The sequence below is a fragment of the Prenolepis imparis genome, unplaced genomic scaffold, assembly GCF_030444845.1.
Source record: "Prenolepis imparis isolate NDT839.2.m4 unplaced genomic scaffold, iyPreImpa1.0 SCAF_2, whole genome shotgun sequence".
In the NCBI taxonomy this organism is placed as follows: domain Eukaryota; kingdom Metazoa; phylum Arthropoda; class Insecta; order Hymenoptera; family Formicidae; genus Prenolepis; species Prenolepis imparis.
Window position 1 is genome coordinate 7,908,612 of NW_028141160.1, and position 17,894 is coordinate 7,926,505.

Consider the following 17,894-nt stretch of genomic DNA (forward strand, 5'->3'; position numbering starts at 1 on the left):
ACCTTGACCCTCATATATACCGCGGTATGATGGTACCCACCACGCCCCAGTCGGCGAACCATCCCCATTACTTCCCCGTAAACGCTTTTATCTCGGCTTGCGCGAGCGAACGCGACTGCTCTACACACCGCTCATTCCTCTTTTTCTTGCCCTCTCTCCCTCCTCTCTCTCTCTCTCTCTCTCTCTCTCTCTCTCTCTCTCTCTCTCTCTCTCTCTCTCTCTCTCTCTCTCTCTCTCTTCTACGATTATATAGAACTCGCGGGTATCTCGCTGCTGGCTCGTATCGATCTCTTCGCCCGCTGAACATCCGCCGCCCGGTGCTCTCTTTCTTCATCCACCGAGATCACTCGTGCATCGAATATTCAATACGACATCGGATAATACGAGGTAATAAATTGAAGACTTGACGCGACAGAGAATCATCTGCCGGTGTCACATTCTGACGTTATCATTTTTCGTCGAGAGTAGAAATCGCGAAGGATATTTTCTGTATTTCTTCAACTTTTTCTGTCGATGCATTTTCATATCTAAAAAATAAATGCGAGGAATGAAAGAAAGAAAAAAGCAGAGAGAGAAGAGAGAGAAAATTGTGATACATATATATTTTATTTTTTCATATTTTTTATTCATATTTTTTTGAGAGCCGGAAAATTCTTTATCTTTTAAGGATGATCCATATAAATAGCATTCTAATGCCTTCGATTTTAACCGGCACAAAAATGCGGACAGAAACAGCTGCCATAAACGACGAAGGTCGCGAATACAAAGTATAATTAGTTTTTCTTTTCCTTATGGACAGAGAATGGTTCGACATGGGTCCAATGTCTGTACGGCCGTTCAAACCAAAGAATTCGCTTGAAAAAATGCCTTTGTGCACGTAGCCCCAGGGCGACTTCCTTCATCCGTCCTTTTCGGAATTGAAGGCCGAGCCGGCCAACTGCGACACATACCTGACCTAACGAAACTTTGTTCCGGTAAATTCCGGGTTCTACTAGCCTGATTCGTCTCGAAACAGTTATGCTCCGAAAACGAGATTAACGTTTTGCTACAACATCGATGAGAGACAGAGAGAGACGCTCCCTTGTTTATTCAAACCTAAATTCGCACGAAATTCAAATACAATCGAAAAGCTAATTGAATGAAGAAGACGCAATTGTGACAAAAATTTAAGCGATGATATTATAGTTTATTATAAATTTTTTCTTTTCAGAGAATTTTTGACAATTCCCGACTATTCATTATTCAGCATCTATAAATGCGCGGTACTTTTTTTCCTCCGTGAAATAGAACGATTGATTCTTCTGCCGCTTTAACTAAGACAATAAGTAAAAACAATGGTCGATGTAACTTTCTGATGCAGGAGGAGCAAGCATCGGGAGCCCCGGAGGAAATCCTGGACTTTTCTTGAAACGTTCCAAGGAACTCGAACTGTATCTCGTGGAAAAGAGAACGAAACGGAGTCGGAGAGAGGAGGAGATACACGGGAGGAAAAAAGAAAGAGGAGAAAAGCGTTACTACAGGCGTCAGGATGAAGGTACACGTATTCTTTTTAAGGCGAAACACTTTACTGCCGCTCGTTCCAGCGGCGGTAATGGAGGAAGCCCGGCCACCCCCGAGGAATTAATTCGGGGCTAAAGCCGAGGCGAGAGAGAGAGAGAGAGAGAGACCATCCCCGCCGATATCGAGTCGCTCGCCCGAAAGTGTTAGTGTCTACTTACCACTCCTTCAGTTAGCTTTTTACTTTAGTTGACCGCATTAGCGCGCGGTCTCTCGTTTCGCGGAGATGCCAGGGCGATTTCTAATTTAGCCACTAATTTAAGCATCACAGAGTGGTGATGGTAGTCGGTCCCCGGAGAGAGAATCAGATGGTGCAATTTTCACATCTCGACGTGAGGGAAATGTTCCTTCAATGGGATTCTATTTCCGCGAAAGCGCGGAACATTAATTTTTCAATCGCGTATTGCGTCATAAAAATTGCAACATTATTATTTTTATATGATTATTTTCCATCATGTATTAATAATTATATCCAAAAAAGATCTTTTCGTTAGTGATGATACTGAATCTTATTCTCAAATAATAATGATCGCAATATTATTATATTTTATATAGTTATTTCGCTCCATCTATTAATAATTATATTTAAAAAATCTCTTCGTTAGTAATGGCATTGAATCTTATTCTCAAAATATAAGGCATACCAAAAAAAAATCGTGAATTAACAATCGATTATCGAAACGCATTCGTGCACATCGCTTGAAATAAAAAAAATCCTTGTCCCCGTGCTCTTTCGAAAGACTCGTAGAACAGGCTCGAACTTTGCCATCGCTTAAATTTCACTCGCCCGCAAACTGCGGGATGCCTGCCGAGGGTTAGAGAAAACTCATGGTGGTGTTATATCCCTCTTCGCCCTGTGTTTAAACCTGAAAGTCCCACAGAACCTCCTTTATTCGTATTTACCATGATCCTGAAGATTCTTGGCGCGGTTGTGCTCTTTCCCTCCTCCCCTTCGTCGAAGCCTCTTCTATTCATCCCCCCGGACGGTGCCGACCTATCAGTGCGAGCGAGACGACCGCGAACAGTCGGCCGGATGACGAGAGAGGCGGAAACAAAGATAAGAATGAAGGACGGAGAGAGTGACGCTTCGCGCCGGACGGAGACGCGATGAGAGCTCGCATCCCCTCTATCGTCGCCGCCACGAAAATGGCCGAGGCTCGCCGAGATTCGACGAGCCGGCCGCTCAGTCGCGCGCGAGACGTGCACCGTGGAGGTCACGCCTTCTCCGCAGAGCGGACTCGCCGGAATCGTTCTCGCCGCTGCGCGTGGAGGGAGATACGACGCAGAGAGAGAGTCAGTTCAGTTCAGTCGTTCTCAATCGTGCGCGTGCATTGCATCAGCGTCGTTGCTTGTTTCGCTCGGTCTCTCGATGATACCGGGAGTCTGTGTGCTGCAAATATCGCCGAGATATATGTACATCCTCCTCTCGTCTCGTGCGGAGAGAAGAGTTTCTGACGCTGATGATTGTTTCCACGTGTGACCTCGATCGGGATTTTAGTGAGTTTTTTAAAATCATTTGTCGATCGATTATGTATATATATAGTGTGCATCGGGAAGGAAATTGTCGAATGTGTCACGAGTGCCTATGTCCGGAAGTTTTCATGCTCTTCGAAAGCTGGGAGTGTCCGATATCGCGCAAGTCATATCTCGTGTAAGTATAGCTATAGATTTAACTAAAAACACTCCTCGGAAATTATCTCCGCATCTTATCGGCGATTATCCGTTTATCTTTCTCGGAATATCTGAATAATAGCGCGGGGCTGATATTGAAAAAATGAGTTGCGACTATTCGCGGGTAACCTTGAGCTTCCGATTAGATGAGAACGAACGTATAGAGTTGTGTTGCACTTGCTAGAAGTTCTCTCTTTGTTACGCGACGCGTGCGGCATGTGATATGAGACTCGCGATACAAGAATACGCGCGCGAGAGTATCAATATTCAGCTGATCTCTTGTTTTGCAAGAGCTCATGTTTCTCTCTCTCTCTGTATTCTTTTCCAATCGACTTTACTGTAAAAAAAAATCAGTTATCGCAAAATCGATTTCGCTACAAAACGCGTTTGTATCCTATACATTAAAAATTCTCAACGCAAATCTCGTATAAAATTTCATTTAATAACTAATACATTTAAATGATAAATAAACGAGCGAAAAATATCTCTTCTGAGAACGCATAGAGATAAAAAAAAAAGTTTCAGACTCTCGACCTAATAACTTTATTACTTCCGCACGTGGAGGTAGAAGAGATCGCAAAGAAAAAAAAAAAAGAAAAAAATCGACGCGCACAGAAATTAAATTGAGAGAGAGAAACTCTTTCGCGAGAGAAGCGTTTCGCGTCTTTCAGATGACGATAAGGAACGATTATTTATTCGCGGGTCATCGCACGCGCGCATCTCCGCGTCATCGGGATCGTTCGCGCGTGTTTACGGTGATTCGACGAACGAGGTCTCGACCCCGAAATTTCCGCGAGAACAGCCTCCTGCCGTCTGTATCCCCCTTCCCTCCTCCCTTTCTCTCTGATCCGCCGCGCTGTCTCTCCCTCGAGCGCCGCCGCAGCTGGACCACTTTGGTGCGTGCAGTTTCCGCGTTTTGTATCGCGCAGCCCCGCGGCTTCTCTGTACGTGTGTGTGTGTGTATGTGTGTATTTTCGGCGGCGAACAGATCGATCGGCACAAACCGCCCTCCTGTGTTTCTCGTCGTTGTGTCGTTCAGTCGCGCGCATCCATGTGACTAACTAGCGACGCCGATCCCACGTCAGCATCGCTGATCATCTCTCGGCTATCGAATCTCTCTTCCGTTTCGTTCGGAAATTCGCGCTCTCGTTTCGGTCCCCGAAACTCTTTGTGTTCCTAGTTTCAGCTATTTTAGTTTGGCCGCGAAAAGCGGAGGCGTAATTGAATAATCTGTGCGAGCACGTGGAAAAAGATGATGCACGAGACTGATAATAATTCGCGTCTCTTGAAAGCCCGTACTCCCGGGAAAAAAATCTGGTATTCTCAGGAAATGTTCTATCTTGAAAAATCAGGGAAATTTATTGGGATTCAGGGAATTTTTTAAAAAGATTGCCCTTTAAGTTTTTATTAAAATTTCACGTGATTTTTTTATTGACGATCTATTTTTATCATCAAGATCTTATGTAAGTTTTATAAAAAATTGTTCAATTATTTTTTAATAGGTAATATTTAAATAAATTAGTATTCTTTAAGACTTTAAGACGTTTATAATACATTATTTTTTGTTTTATATTTTTATTTTAAATTTTTGCATATTTTTAGCGCTTAAATATAGTGATACATCGCACTTTGTTATTATCCAAATTAATTTTACTATTAATAAATTAATATTAAATGCTAGAAAAACTGAACTCTTGATAACTTTGCAATCGTATGAATAGAAAACATTAGAAAGCATATACAATGAAGAAACTTTTAAACAGCTATATCTATAAATTTTCTTATTTTGAAATTTTTAATGAAAATACGTGAAAGATCAGGGAGTTCTCAGGGAATTTTTTTACAAGATTTGAGTAGACCCTGGTATATATATTTTTTTTCAATGACGTTTTAATTTATACGCGACTCTTACTCTCAATTAGCCGGAAATATATTTTCCAAGGAATTTTCGAGGAAACCGCGATAAAAATGTCAGCGACAATGCACTGTCAGATATAAAAAACAATTAAAGGAAGCAAATATCTCGCTCTCTCGCTCTTCAAGGCTAACGAACCGCATTAAAATGTAAAATCGTACGCTGGCCTTTATCTTACGTCATATTGGCCTCGTGAAGAAAATATTTTATTGTGTGCTGTGCTACGTTTTTCGAAACCCATAAACACGTCTCAAGGCTCCGTTTCTCCTTTCCGATCGCTTCTTCCGCTTCAAGCTATCTATTTCAATCTGCACAAGTCTTTATCTATCATTCCGTCTGACGTTTCAAGCGATTACGATGTTCCTCTGTTAACCTACCGCTTTTTCCACGACGCAGATCAGAGATGACGTAGGCAAAAATCGTGTAAAAAAAATCGTAATATCAATTTAATTATTTCCGTCTCGCACGATCAACAGAAATTAAATATCGAATCGTCGCTCTTCGTATATATTTTACGAGATCTCCTCCCATTCGTTCTCCTATAAACTATCGCGAATTTACGATGTCGGAATTTTTGATGTCTAGAAAGTGTAGAAGGAAACAGGCGAGAGGTGAACCGTTGGTGGGGAATTTTGATGTTCCGCAGTAAAGGTCGATGTATTAGTTATTTTACGTAACTTTTCTTCATATCCTTAGCGTGAGGAGAATACGTTTTCTCCGAAACGAACCTAGTCGAGCTCCTCTCTGTCCCGTGTATGTACATACATACGAGAAAGAATTACACGTAGGAGAAGGAGGGGACCTGTTTTTTTATTGATAGTGCGACGATCAAACATGGACGTTACGCGAGAGCGATGTAATGGGAAGAGAGGGATGTAGGAGGAAGGAAGGAGGCCCGTCGAGAATTTCCGAATGCAGTAGCATACCGACGGGAAATCCGCCGTATTTATAACGGCAGCACGTGCCCTCTCTCTCCCTCCTTCGAGTGGCGGCGATGAATAACTGATGCCATATCCAATCAGTAAATGGAATCCGCGTAGCCGAAGAGGAGCAACTCCCGGCTCTGCTAACAAGAATTTAAGACGCGAATTTCAGAGCAAATCTCGCCCCACGATACATACGCGGGATAACGCGAAATTGTATACGAGAGAGAGATATACTAAGACGATCCTATGATATCTTGATACAGATACATAGATAGGGTCATTGATCTTTCGGGCTGAATCGCAGAATTGATCGCGGCTAATTTATCTTCTTCTTGTGATCCCGAGGCGTGCGTCGCATTATTTTTGATCCAAGCGAATTCATACGCTAGTTTTCTGTTCGTGAGCTATTTCCGTCTGCCTATTGTGGCGAGGAGGGTTGGATACGGTTGCAAAACTAGTCCGCGTACACCTGGCTGTGTACGGTTAATTCGTTAGTCGACGAATTAGATGTTTAAATATTTAACGCGAGCTCTCTGGGCGCGTACATTTAATATGAATACATTCAAGCGGGTTTACACCAACGCAAGAACAGGCATTTCTCCATAGTTGAGATTAATGTGTAACATGAGAGAGGATAATATTAAACAAGGATACGCCGAAGTTATTTTAATAATTTAAGTCAAAATTTATGCACGTGTATAAAACATGAATTTTCCTCGATCTTAAATTTTTTCTTGAAATTGAGAGTTTTAAGATTCATCCTCATTCATATCGGCATGAAATTAATTTAATGTTATAATTTTCATCTCGTCCCTACTTAACACACGTATTAATTAAGTCTTTTATTTATCTCTTTTGTATATGAATTTTGTTTTATATTTTTTTTATTTTTGTATTTCTATTTCTGTTTTACGTCAAAGTGGAGAATCGAAACGTTTAGTTGTCAAAGCAATAAGTATTGCCTAAAATTATTTAGGAATTTTTCACTCGCGTTTTTTTTTTCTTATCAGCCTTTTTTTATCATCTATATTAACGATTATAATTTAAATGAGAATCACAGTACTTGAATAAAGTATCGCTGTTGAAATTCTAATTCAGATTTCTGGTTGCATAATTTTTAGCACTAAGAACAGGCATTTCTCCATAGTTGAGATTAATGTATAACATGAGAGAGAGGGTAATATTAAACAAGGGTACGCCGAAGTTATTTTAATAATTTAAGTCAAAATTTATACACGTATATAAAACATGAATTTTCCTCGATCTTAAATTTTTTCTTGAAATTGAGAGTTTTAAGATTCATCCTCATTCATATCGGCATGAAATTAATTTAATGTTATAATTTTTATCTCGTCCCTACTTAACACACGTATTAATTAAGTCTTTTATTTATCTCTTTTGTATATGAATTTTGTTTTATATTTTTTTTATTTTTGTATTTCTATTTCTGTTTTACGTCAAAGTGGAGAATCGAAACGTTTAGTTGTCAAAGCAATAAGTATTGCCTAAAATTATTTAGGAATTTTTCACTCGCGTTTTTTTTTTCTTATCAGCCTTTTTTTATCATCTATATTAACGATTATAATTTAAATGAGAATCACAGTACTTGAATAAAGTATCGCTGTTGAAATTCTAATTCAAATTTCTGGTTGCATAATTTTTAGCACTAAGAACAGGCATTTCTCCATAGTTGAGATTAATGTATAACATGAGAGAGAGGGTAATATTAAACAAGGGTATGCCGAAGTTATTTTAATAATTTAAGTCAAAATTTATACACGTATATAAAACATGAATTTTCCTCGATCTTAAATTTTTTCTTGAAATTGAGAGTTTTAAGATTCATCCTCATTTATATCGCTCAGCATGAAATTAATTTAATGTTATAATTTTTATCTCGTCCCCACTTAACATACGTATTAATTAAGCCTTTTATTTATCTCTTTCGTATATGAATTGTTTTATATTTTTTTATCTTTATTTTTGTATTTCTATTTTTGTTTTACATTGAAGTGGAGAACCGAAACGTTTAGTTGTCAAACCAATAAATATTGCCTAAAATTATTTAGGAATTTTTCTATTTTTTACTCGCGTTTTTTTTTCTTATCAGCCTTTTTTTATCATCTATATTAACGATTATAATTTAAATGAGAATCACAGTACTTGAATAAAGTATCGCTGTTGAAATTCTAATTCAGATTTCTGCTTGCATAATTTTTAGCACTATTAACTATATAATATACATGTCAATCTTAAAATTGCGCAAGAACTATAATAAACTAAAATTATGTAAAATCCGTGCTGAAGTTTCTCGACGCTTTATCGTACGTTCGAGAACGAGAGAAGAGGAGGTTCTCTCGGTCCAAGGTTGGCAGATCATGCGTGTTGTATAATAGCCACGCGGTTCAACGAGATCTCGAAACAGAGCAGGGCCGTAAGATCGGGCACCTGCTCTTTTTCTTTCTCTTTCTCTCGATGCTATTTCCGTACACGCGGCGATTGAGCGAGTCGGCGAGAAGACGAATCGACGCCAAGAATTCCGCGAATGATCGAACGCGCGGAGGATAGCTTTGAACTCTCTGTTTAATCGATCTGCGACTGATCGGTTATCGGTACCACGTAAAGTAATTAAAGTTTCAGCGTAAACGGAGAACACGAAACTTCGACGTACACAAAAGCGACGTGTCTTTTAGGCACGTGCTTCTTAAATTATCGTGCTTATTTTAATTGGTAATCTATTTTTAAAACGTAAAGGCGTGTTTTCTCCTTCCGTACTTGAAAGTGAATATGAATACTTGTAGAGAAATGCGCCGTGTATATATATGCTCGAATATTACGGAGAACTGATAAGAATGAACTGTTTGACTTGGAATAAACGTACTATAAAACAGCGATAATGTTGTGGGAAAGGGATATTTTTTGGTGTAGATATTTTTAGAATTTCTTTAGAATTTTTATTCGAAATATCCTATTTTCCACTTAAACAGATCTCTGGAAGAAAAAAAATATATCCTTAAAATTATCTTTATATCCTTATATACCCTAAAAATATTTCTCCTAATTACGCACTTCATTATTACGTAATTTAATTTTCTAAACTCGAATGATTATGTTGCATACTCTCTGTGAAAGAATAACTTTTCTCGCGCAGAAACGTCACACATTAATAAAGTTTTCTCTCCGACGAGCAGGATTGACTCATCGCCGAGGACGAAGGTTGAGGAAGGCATCGGCGAAGCCCAAGGAAGAACAGGGCCGCGTACTGTACCCGACTGGTCGTCTTATCGGCGTCTGTTATCGACATAAGAAAGCGGTTGACACAGAGTTTACCGAGTAACCCGAACAGCGGGCAAGGCCTTACACAGGATGATGCTTTACACGGTACGTTGTGCTCCGCGAACGTGACTCACTCGCTCCAAAGGAGAGCGGAAATCTTATTTATTTGAGAAAGAGAAAAGGGAGGGGAGGGGTCCTTTGTGACGTTTATCGATGTTCGATTGTCTGTCGAACAATTCGTGGTCCTCGCTCTTCGATGCGATGCCGAGATTATTTGGTTCGTTGAAGATCGCGGCAAGAGAGACACAAACACACACGTGTCCCCGGCAATCGGGTCAAATATATTTAATCATGTTGGCAGATGGAGATATGTATATACGAGGTGACAGATACTCTTACAAGGAAGAGAGCCATTATTCGTAGAAAGTAAAGTGAGAGATATTTTAGGGCGATTTAATATTAACGCGCGACACGTTCCAGTTCCTATATGCGTTTCTAGATAAAGAGAGATAATGAGCTATTATTATTCTCGTCGCACACGTGTGCATTAAATTGTAAAAAGAGAATTCTAGATTTTTATGAAATAGAAAAATACGTCTGTAATTGTTTTCGTTTTTAATATATTCCCTAAATGAATGTTAAAATTGTTTTCGTCGTTATTTTTCGATGAACGAAGTAATCAACTGTGTGTTTGGATTTTTTTCAGATAACTTTTCTCGGGAGACATACGTTCCAGAGCGGAATTCTATCCTTCTATGGCCATTTCCCGTGTTTTGAAGCAATGGGTGCCCAAAGCCCCTTATCATTCTCCTGTCCGGTGTAGGATTGTTAGACGACTGGACGGAGAACTGATAAGGGCCCGAGGGTCACCGAATCATCGTGGGACTGGATACTTCGCATTCTGCTCCTCGTCCGCTAAAGACCAAAAACACGTGGAAAGAAACAGCATCAGCGCGAACTAATACTTGTTGTAGCAATTGAATGTTTAATGAGTATTATTATTAATTATTAATCTCACACATTTTTATATTAATTTTTAATTAATCTCACATTTTTAAATTTTTTGGGTGAAAATTTATAATCAAGGATAAAAAAAATATTTTTCGCAAACACAAATTTAATCGATATAAAAGATTATTGATTTTATTTTATATATAAATCTGTTGGAATCTATATATATATATATTTTAATTATTAAAATAACTTCTAAATTCATATTTTTATAGGTAACATTATGTACTATATAAAGGATTTATCAGGATAAGAATAAAATAAATTATAGGTCTCAATAAAAAACTCTTTTATTGTAAATGCAATAAATAATACAAAAATAATAATTCCTATATCACTTTATATTCCTCTATATATAATATATATATTAAGAATAAATCTGTTACATCAGTCTATCTTTATATTAAAAAATTGTCACTTGTTAAACAAATTATTCGACGGTCAAAATCTGATAAGACTTATACAGTTAGCTTATTTCGGAGATAAAAAAACGTTGAAAGCGTAATAAAATTAAAATTTTTCATGAAACGCCACTCCAACTATCCGCAATAGTGTAATACATTGCACGAGTCATAGAATCGATTCATTCGACTATATGATATTTGCTAGTCATTCGCTAATTGCAAATACTTTCATCAATTACAAACGCGCGAACGTTTTCGAAAGCGATTAGTTACGTTCCCGTAATTTTAGACGCCGCGTGTTCCACCTCGTAATTCGGATTAATTTGAATGACCTGCCTAGTCTCGCACAGTTTTCTCGGTTGATTTTGCACGATAAGTATTTGCTTCGTTTCTTCGGGCTTCGTTGCTTCCGGTAAAAACTGATTAACACCCACGATCTTTAGTGTTGGCAAACTTTTTATGATTGCGTTCGGAAGCGGGATATTCGCGGTGCCGCAATCCACCTTCGGGAAGATCATCGGATTCTTCGCGACTGACAGAGCCGACTTCTTCACCGGCGTGTTCGGGGTCTCCGTGTAAGAGGCTAATCGTTTTGCAGAAATACTATTGGCTGATATCGGCATCGTCAACACGTCCGGATTATTAATTGATATTATTTTTGGCCCAAGAACTATCCCATTTCCTGGTTATTAAAATTAATTAAAATTAAGATCAATTAAAACATTGTTACTTAAAGCTATGTTTAATTAAATAAATTTTCTCTTACTTTATATATATTATGAGTATATAAAATTAGCTCTGTTATAATAATCTTTCTTCGGTTCAAATTTAAGAACAGAATATTTTAAAAAGAAACATGCAAAATCATGCTAAATCATTTTAGAAAACTAAAAGTGTTAAAATCAAGGAATATATAATTGAATAACAACTTGCCTTTTTGCATCGCTTTCGTGACCGGACAATCTTTGTGCGCCAGCAAAAGAGTCTTCAGCTTCGCAACTTCCGAGCGTAGAGCCTTCACTTCCATTTGCAAGGCTGCATTCGCCTCGTTCACGTTAGTGACTGTTCTCTGGAGATCTTGGATCCACGCTTTCCTCTTAGCTCGCGCACGCATAGAACTAGCACGATTGCGCTCGAGAATATCTTTCTTCTTAAGATGATCGACTTTCTTGAAATTTTCTTTCTTCGATACATCGGCCATTTTTACGCTTTCTTCTATCATCGCTTTTTGATTCTGTGAGTTCTTAGATAAGGTTTGTTTCAGCTTCTGTAATGCAATTTCTAAAGCTAACTCCATACTATGTACGTATTCGCGATTTATTTATAAATCGTGAGTAGGATGGATGGAAGATTCGTCAAATTTGATCAATCAGGTTTTTTTATATTCGCGATGTGGCTAGCAGAAATCTGATTAAATTTGACGCGCATAGTCTAACGCTAAAATAAGAGATTCATCTTGAAATGCAAATTATATATCGCGATCTAATCCGATGTAGATTACCATTTTTGCCAAAGATAATCTGGAGATTATAGTTTTCTTCGACTCCGACTTTACATTGGAAGACTGAGACACTGGCATCGCAGATAGTTGCATCAATTTACCATCCGCCGTTTTCAGTAGCAATTGCACCTCCTCACCATTGATGGACCTTACAAAAGAATCCTAGATTTTAGCAATTTACGCAAATATGAATGTAATAATTTCAAATATATTTTTAGATTAAAGAAAAAAGATATGTATCACACAATTAATTCGTATAAAATATGTAATAAAAATTGAACTGTTCTTATTTTCTCCATTTATCTAGAATTTAAAAAACTATATAAGTTTTTATCACAGAAAATTAAGAATTTAAATATTATAGATATTATAAGATCAAAAAGAAAATATATCGAGTCAAAAATGAAAAGTTATTTACAATGAAATGTCTGAAAATATTATGTAATGTTTTATAAGAAAGAAAAATTCTTACAAATGCGATGAAAGTTGTGTCGGCGAAAGTTTAGACGCTATGGGTGTATTTGTATCTGAGACAATAATGTCTGGTGCGAGAGTACTATTTTTCGTAATATTAGCGTCTTTCGTCAATTCCTGCGTCTCGTTTGTACTTATTTTAATACTGCTACATTCGTCCGACTTTATAGCGTCATCCTCCCCTGTACTTTTTTCGCTAAGAGACACAGTCGAAGGACAATCCTCAACATTGCTTTCAGAAAGGATTTGACTACTTGCAGGCAATACATCAGATATATAAGGAAAGATATGCGGAGTATGCAATGTATCATCTGCAATTCCAGCCTGCAAGAAATGAATCTATGTTATATACATTTTTCTATTGCTCATTTTTTATAAAAAAGAACAATGTATGTTATTTTTATAACTCTTATATAAATTATATTTGATAAATATGTATTTCTTATTATACTTCTGGTACTGTAAGTGTGCCAGTGTTTCCAGCCTCAACAGCTCTTCGAAATGTCTCTTCAAAAGGATTGACTTGAAGATCTTGAAATAAACCGACCTCCTCGCAATTTTTGAAAAATCTCGTCGGCGTTGGAGTTTGGTCTGCTACATGATAAATTAATCTTACAACATATTTATCTTATATAATATGCATAAATCGAATTGTCGAGTATGTCTTACCAACAAACCCAGCACTCTTGGAATTATTGCCAAGATTAAGCATCATATCATGCTTCTTTTTATGCACTGTTAATTGATCTTCATTTGTAAAGCTCTGTAAGTGAGAAATAGGAAAAATATAGTCTTGTTATTTCTTATTTTAGTTCTCTTAAAAGATAATTTAAAACAAGTCATTTTTTTTCAACACAAAAGAATTGTCATTTACCATATTGCAGCCTGATGTGGAACAAACGAAGAGTTTCTCTGTATCAGTCATTGCGGATATCTTTCGATGAACTCTGTGTATTCCGGATTTCTTTTGGATGCAGCACAAATATTTACGAAATACAGAGTTCAGTTAGAGTGCGAATGTGATCAATACTGCTGTTTACGTGGATATCCTTGTCACTTAACTATATTCGGAATAAATCACCAACGAAGAGATTTAATTCTTTAACTTCGAAATAACTAATAGAATTATTTTTCCAAGATTTAAATGCTTGGAGTCAGCTATCACACATATCAGCTGTAGGATGGCTGTAGCCATATTGGTACGCTGTTTAACACTGGCTGTACACTTCTCTCTGGGTCTGGGTTGTATTGACAGATGCGTGCTGCCATCTTATATCGAAAAGAATTGTGAAAGAATACTCGATTTTAGTCGATAATATCTCGAAAATATGAATTCAAATATTGTTCTATGTTATAATCTTTTATACATTTTCCTTCATATTATATATTTCTTTTCTATTTAATTTAATCTCCTATATTTTATCTATTTGATTCATTTTTATATATTTTTATATCTCTGTTATTTTTTAGAGGCAAGATATTTAATTCTCCCATAAATTATCCCCTTTCTAAAAAAGGCATGTTATTGACATTGTTGTCGCTTTTCTTCGATACTAATTGGCTGTCTCGATTCGCGTTGTGCATTATATTCATAGCATCGAGCAGCTGTCATCGCGAGAGTTAGCAGTGTGTTTGACAGTTTGTCCAAAATAAAATAAAATAAAATAATTTTTTATGTTTTAAATAATATGTTATAATACTTTAAACTCGATTAATATTTTTGATAGTTATCAGTTGATTTCTGTCAAAAATATTAATCGCGGATAAAGTATTATAACATATTATATTACTTAAAATATATTATTATTTTAATTATAATAATATATTGTAAATAAAATAATATGTTATAATATATAGTTATAATATATGTATACTTTATCCGCGATTAATATTTTTTGACGCAGAAATCAGCTAATAACTGTCAAAAATATTAATCGAATTTAAAGTATTAAAACATATTATTATTTTATTTTATTTTGGACAAACTGTCAAACTGCTAATCCTCGCAATGACAGCCTCTCGATGTTATGAATATAATTTACAATGCAAATTGAGGCAGCTAATCAACATCGCAAAAAAGAGGCAACTTTTAGGCAGCTTGCGAATACAGAATTATGCGCGATTCCATTTTAAAATCAATGGACTATTTTATTTCTTTTCATTGACCTATACTACTTACATTTACTACATTATTTTATATCACCATTTTGCATTTAACTTTTTAATTTATGATGTCAAAATTAATTAATATTGCTTATTATTTATTATTATATGTATTGATTGATAGTGTTTTTATTAACTTATGTTACTTTCATTGATCTACACTACTTTCATTGACCTATACCACTTATATTTACTACGACATTATTTTATATCACTGTTTTGCATTTAATCCCTTAATCATGATATTTCAAATTAATTAATTTTGCTTATTATTTATTATTATAATTTTAAAATAATAGTACGTAATAAAAATTATAAAATAATATGTTTTAAATAAAATGTTATAGTACTTTAAACTCGATTAATTTTCGCAAAAAACGTTTAAATTTTTAATTCAAAATTTAAGGCCTGTGAAAGTCGTAGAACATTCGCTTTGGGCGCGTTTTAAAGGTTTTTTCAAGACCTACAAAACGCGCCCAAAGCAAATGTTCTACGACTTTCACAGGCCTTAATTTTCGAATTCAAAGTTTAAACATTTTTTGTGACACTACCTCTTTGCAAATTATATTCTCCTGTTAACACCGATGATTTTTCGAATATATTTAGTGCTGCACTATCGACACTACCTCTTTGCAAATTATGTTCGCCTATGCTATTTTTCGAATATATCAATAAATATATTCGAAAAATCATCTGCGTTAACAAGAGAATATAATTTGCAAAGAGGTAGTGTCGATAGTGCGGCAATAAATATATTCGAAAAATCATCTGCGTTAACAGGAGAATATAATTTGCAAAGAGGTAGTGTCGATAGTGCGGCAATAAATGTTTTTTAATATGTCCGAAAAATCGTCTGAGTTAATAGGCAAACATAATTTGCAAAGAGGTAGTATCGATATGGCGGCACTAAATATACTCGAAAAATCATCTGCGTTAATAGGAGAATATAATTTGCAAAGAGGTAGTGTCGATAGTGCGGCAATAAATGTCTTTTAATATGTCCGAAAAATCGTCTGAGTTAATAGGCAAACATAATTTGCATAGAGGTAGTGTCGATAGTGCGGCAATAAATATATTCGAAAAATCATCTGCGTTAATAGGAGAATATAATTTGCAAAGAGGTAGTGTCGATAGTGCGGCAATAAACTAGAACAACACAAGCGGCGCACGTAGCGCGCGCTTGTGTTGTTCTAGTTTAATAAAAAGGTAATGATAAAAATATGTTATATGTATAATTAATTTTTTGTCAAGAATATTTACAGAAAATAACAATTAGAAATCGTCAGTTGCTTAATATTAATACATATCAATTAAAACATTATTATATCACTATTTAAAGTGAGAGATAATCGATTAAAATATAAGATAATTGTTTATATTGTCATCAAGTTTCTTATCTCGCACGTTATGTTTCAATTTAGTTACAGAAACTTATTTTATACAATTTAGTTTCTCATACAAGCTCGCGATTATAACATCAGTGTTGTTACGAGCATTTTTTAAAAGTTAGTTCATCGAAGGTGCGCTTTTTATACATATATTTTATATATTTTATATATTATTTTCTTGCGATTAAAACAATCAATGTCATTGTATAATAAATAAATGTTTACACCTAATTTATTTCCTTTTAATTCTCAGCTATAAAATAATATTTTAATCGACGTACATTAATATTAATCGACTGGCGATTTCGTTATATTTATGTAAATATCCTTGATTAAAAAATCAATATAAGTTATATATAGTTTTATATTATCTCTCCATATTACACATACACACACACACACACAAATATGCATGGAATATAAAATTTGCATGCATAAAAATTGTAAGTATGACATAGAAATAGCAGCACAGTAATGATGTAGAATACCTACTTAAAGTACCTTGGTAATGACGCTTGTAAATTTATGCGTGGCTTTTCATTATCCATTATGTCATGTTGTTACATGGCGAATTGCATAGACACTTCGTTTGAAAGTAATGAAATATATATACGCGCATCTTTCTCTTCAGTGATTCAACGATATCATGCAAAATACAGATATACATTGAAAAAAATTTGACATGGTTGATATAATATATATATATAATATCGAAATAAAGTGTCAAGCGATAAATAAAATAAAAAATAAATATATTAAATAAAAAAGTCTGATCGAAAAATTAGTATACATACATAATTTATATCTGATTTGATTCTATCGCAATGATATGAAAGTTGCATTTATTCATCTCTTAAATGCATACTATTAATAGAGAGCTAGAATATTTAAAAAATCTATCATAAAAAGAGATTTTCTCTTTATTCTTTTATTTCTTCAATCTATATTAACTTGTATTTATCTTGTAAATGAATAATTGCAAAGAATTATGTATCGGCCGAAAAAATGTACACGCGACAACGAGATTTCGAAGTGAAATCTCGCGCGGAAGAAAACAGATTATCTCGCGCGCGATTGTGACTCTCCGTGAAAGTAAGTTTCGGGATTACTAAACTTGCGAGGATAGTAAATCATGTTGTATGTACATCGGTGTGATATGTCTGGTCATAATTACACCCTCTACGAAAAAAATCCAGGCCAAATGTATAACAAATTATAATTAAAATTAATATCGTGATTTGTGGAGCATACACTGTTCTTCGAGATCTGCTAGATAAAAAAATATAAATGACGCGAATGTAATTAAAATTAAAATATATATTCACAATTTTACGCAATAAGATTATTAAATAAAACAAGATAAAGAAAGGAAGAGAGACAAATTAATGAGGAAAAAATATTTAAAAAAAGCTTAATGTGAAATAAAAAAGAGCGAGAAAAGAACAGCTGGATAGAAAGTGATGTTTTCGTTGAACACATTTTTATCTGGAAAGAACGGATGTAAGAGACACTCATTACACTTGGTCGTAATTTCACTGGATAGATAGAAAAGGAACGCTTTAGGGGTCTTGGGCCCATCTGGAGAGAGTGAGGACAGGCCAAAGAGAG

The 17,894-nt window shown here is 35.5% G+C and overlaps 2 protein-coding genes across 3 annotated transcripts in view; one reads left to right on the forward strand and one right to left on the reverse strand.

Moving 5' to 3' along the window:
* LOC145946915 (uncharacterized) overlaps positions 1 to 10,597 on the forward strand; it is a 37,618-nt gene extending 27,021 nt beyond the window's left edge. The window contains exons 5-7 of one of the 2 annotated variants that reach the window (XM_083056668.1): positions 1,361 to 1,534; positions 9,261 to 9,450; positions 10,052 to 10,597. In XM_083056668.1, the coding sequence (XP_082912794.1) occupies positions 1,361 to 1,534; positions 9,261 to 9,406 (320 nt within the window). In that variant the 3' untranslated portion in view covers positions 9,407 to 9,450; positions 10,052 to 10,597. Of the gene's footprint in view, positions 1 to 1,360; positions 3,209 to 9,260; positions 9,451 to 10,051 lie in introns of those variants that run through there. The other variant, XR_014427093.1, reaches the window with a different exon arrangement.
* A 64-nt stretch (positions 10,598 to 10,661) lies between these two features.
* On the reverse strand, positions 10,662 to 13,730 carry Atf-2 (Activating transcription factor-2). The gene is made up of 7 exons (XM_083058472.1): positions 13,610 to 13,730; positions 13,405 to 13,498; positions 13,187 to 13,329; positions 12,734 to 13,059; positions 12,262 to 12,409; positions 11,694 to 12,027; positions 10,662 to 11,442 (listed from the first exon to the last, which is right to left on the reverse strand). The coding sequence occupies exons 1-7, from the start codon at positions 13,658 to 13,660 to the stop codon at positions 11,030 to 11,032; spliced, it is 1,509 nt and encodes a 502-aa protein (XP_082914598.1). The 5' UTR covers positions 13,661 to 13,730; the 3' UTR covers positions 10,662 to 11,029.
* Between the last annotated feature and the right edge of the window lie 4,164 nt (positions 13,731 to 17,894).

Excerpts from the sequence above, each read along its gene's own strand:
- Atf-2 (XM_083058472.1), bottom strand. The coding sequence starts at position 13,660 with ATGACTGATACAGAGAAACTCTTCGTTTGTTCCACATCAGGCTGCAAT. Across the intron at positions 13,330-13,404 it reads CAAGAGTGCTGGGTTTGTTG|CAGACCAAACTCCAACGCCG; the intron begins GTAAGACATACT and ends TTTATCATGTAG. Across the intron at positions 11,443-11,693 it reads CACGAAAGCGATGCAAAAAG|GAAATGGGATAGTTCTTGGG; the intron begins GCAAGTTGTTAT and ends TTTAATAACCAG.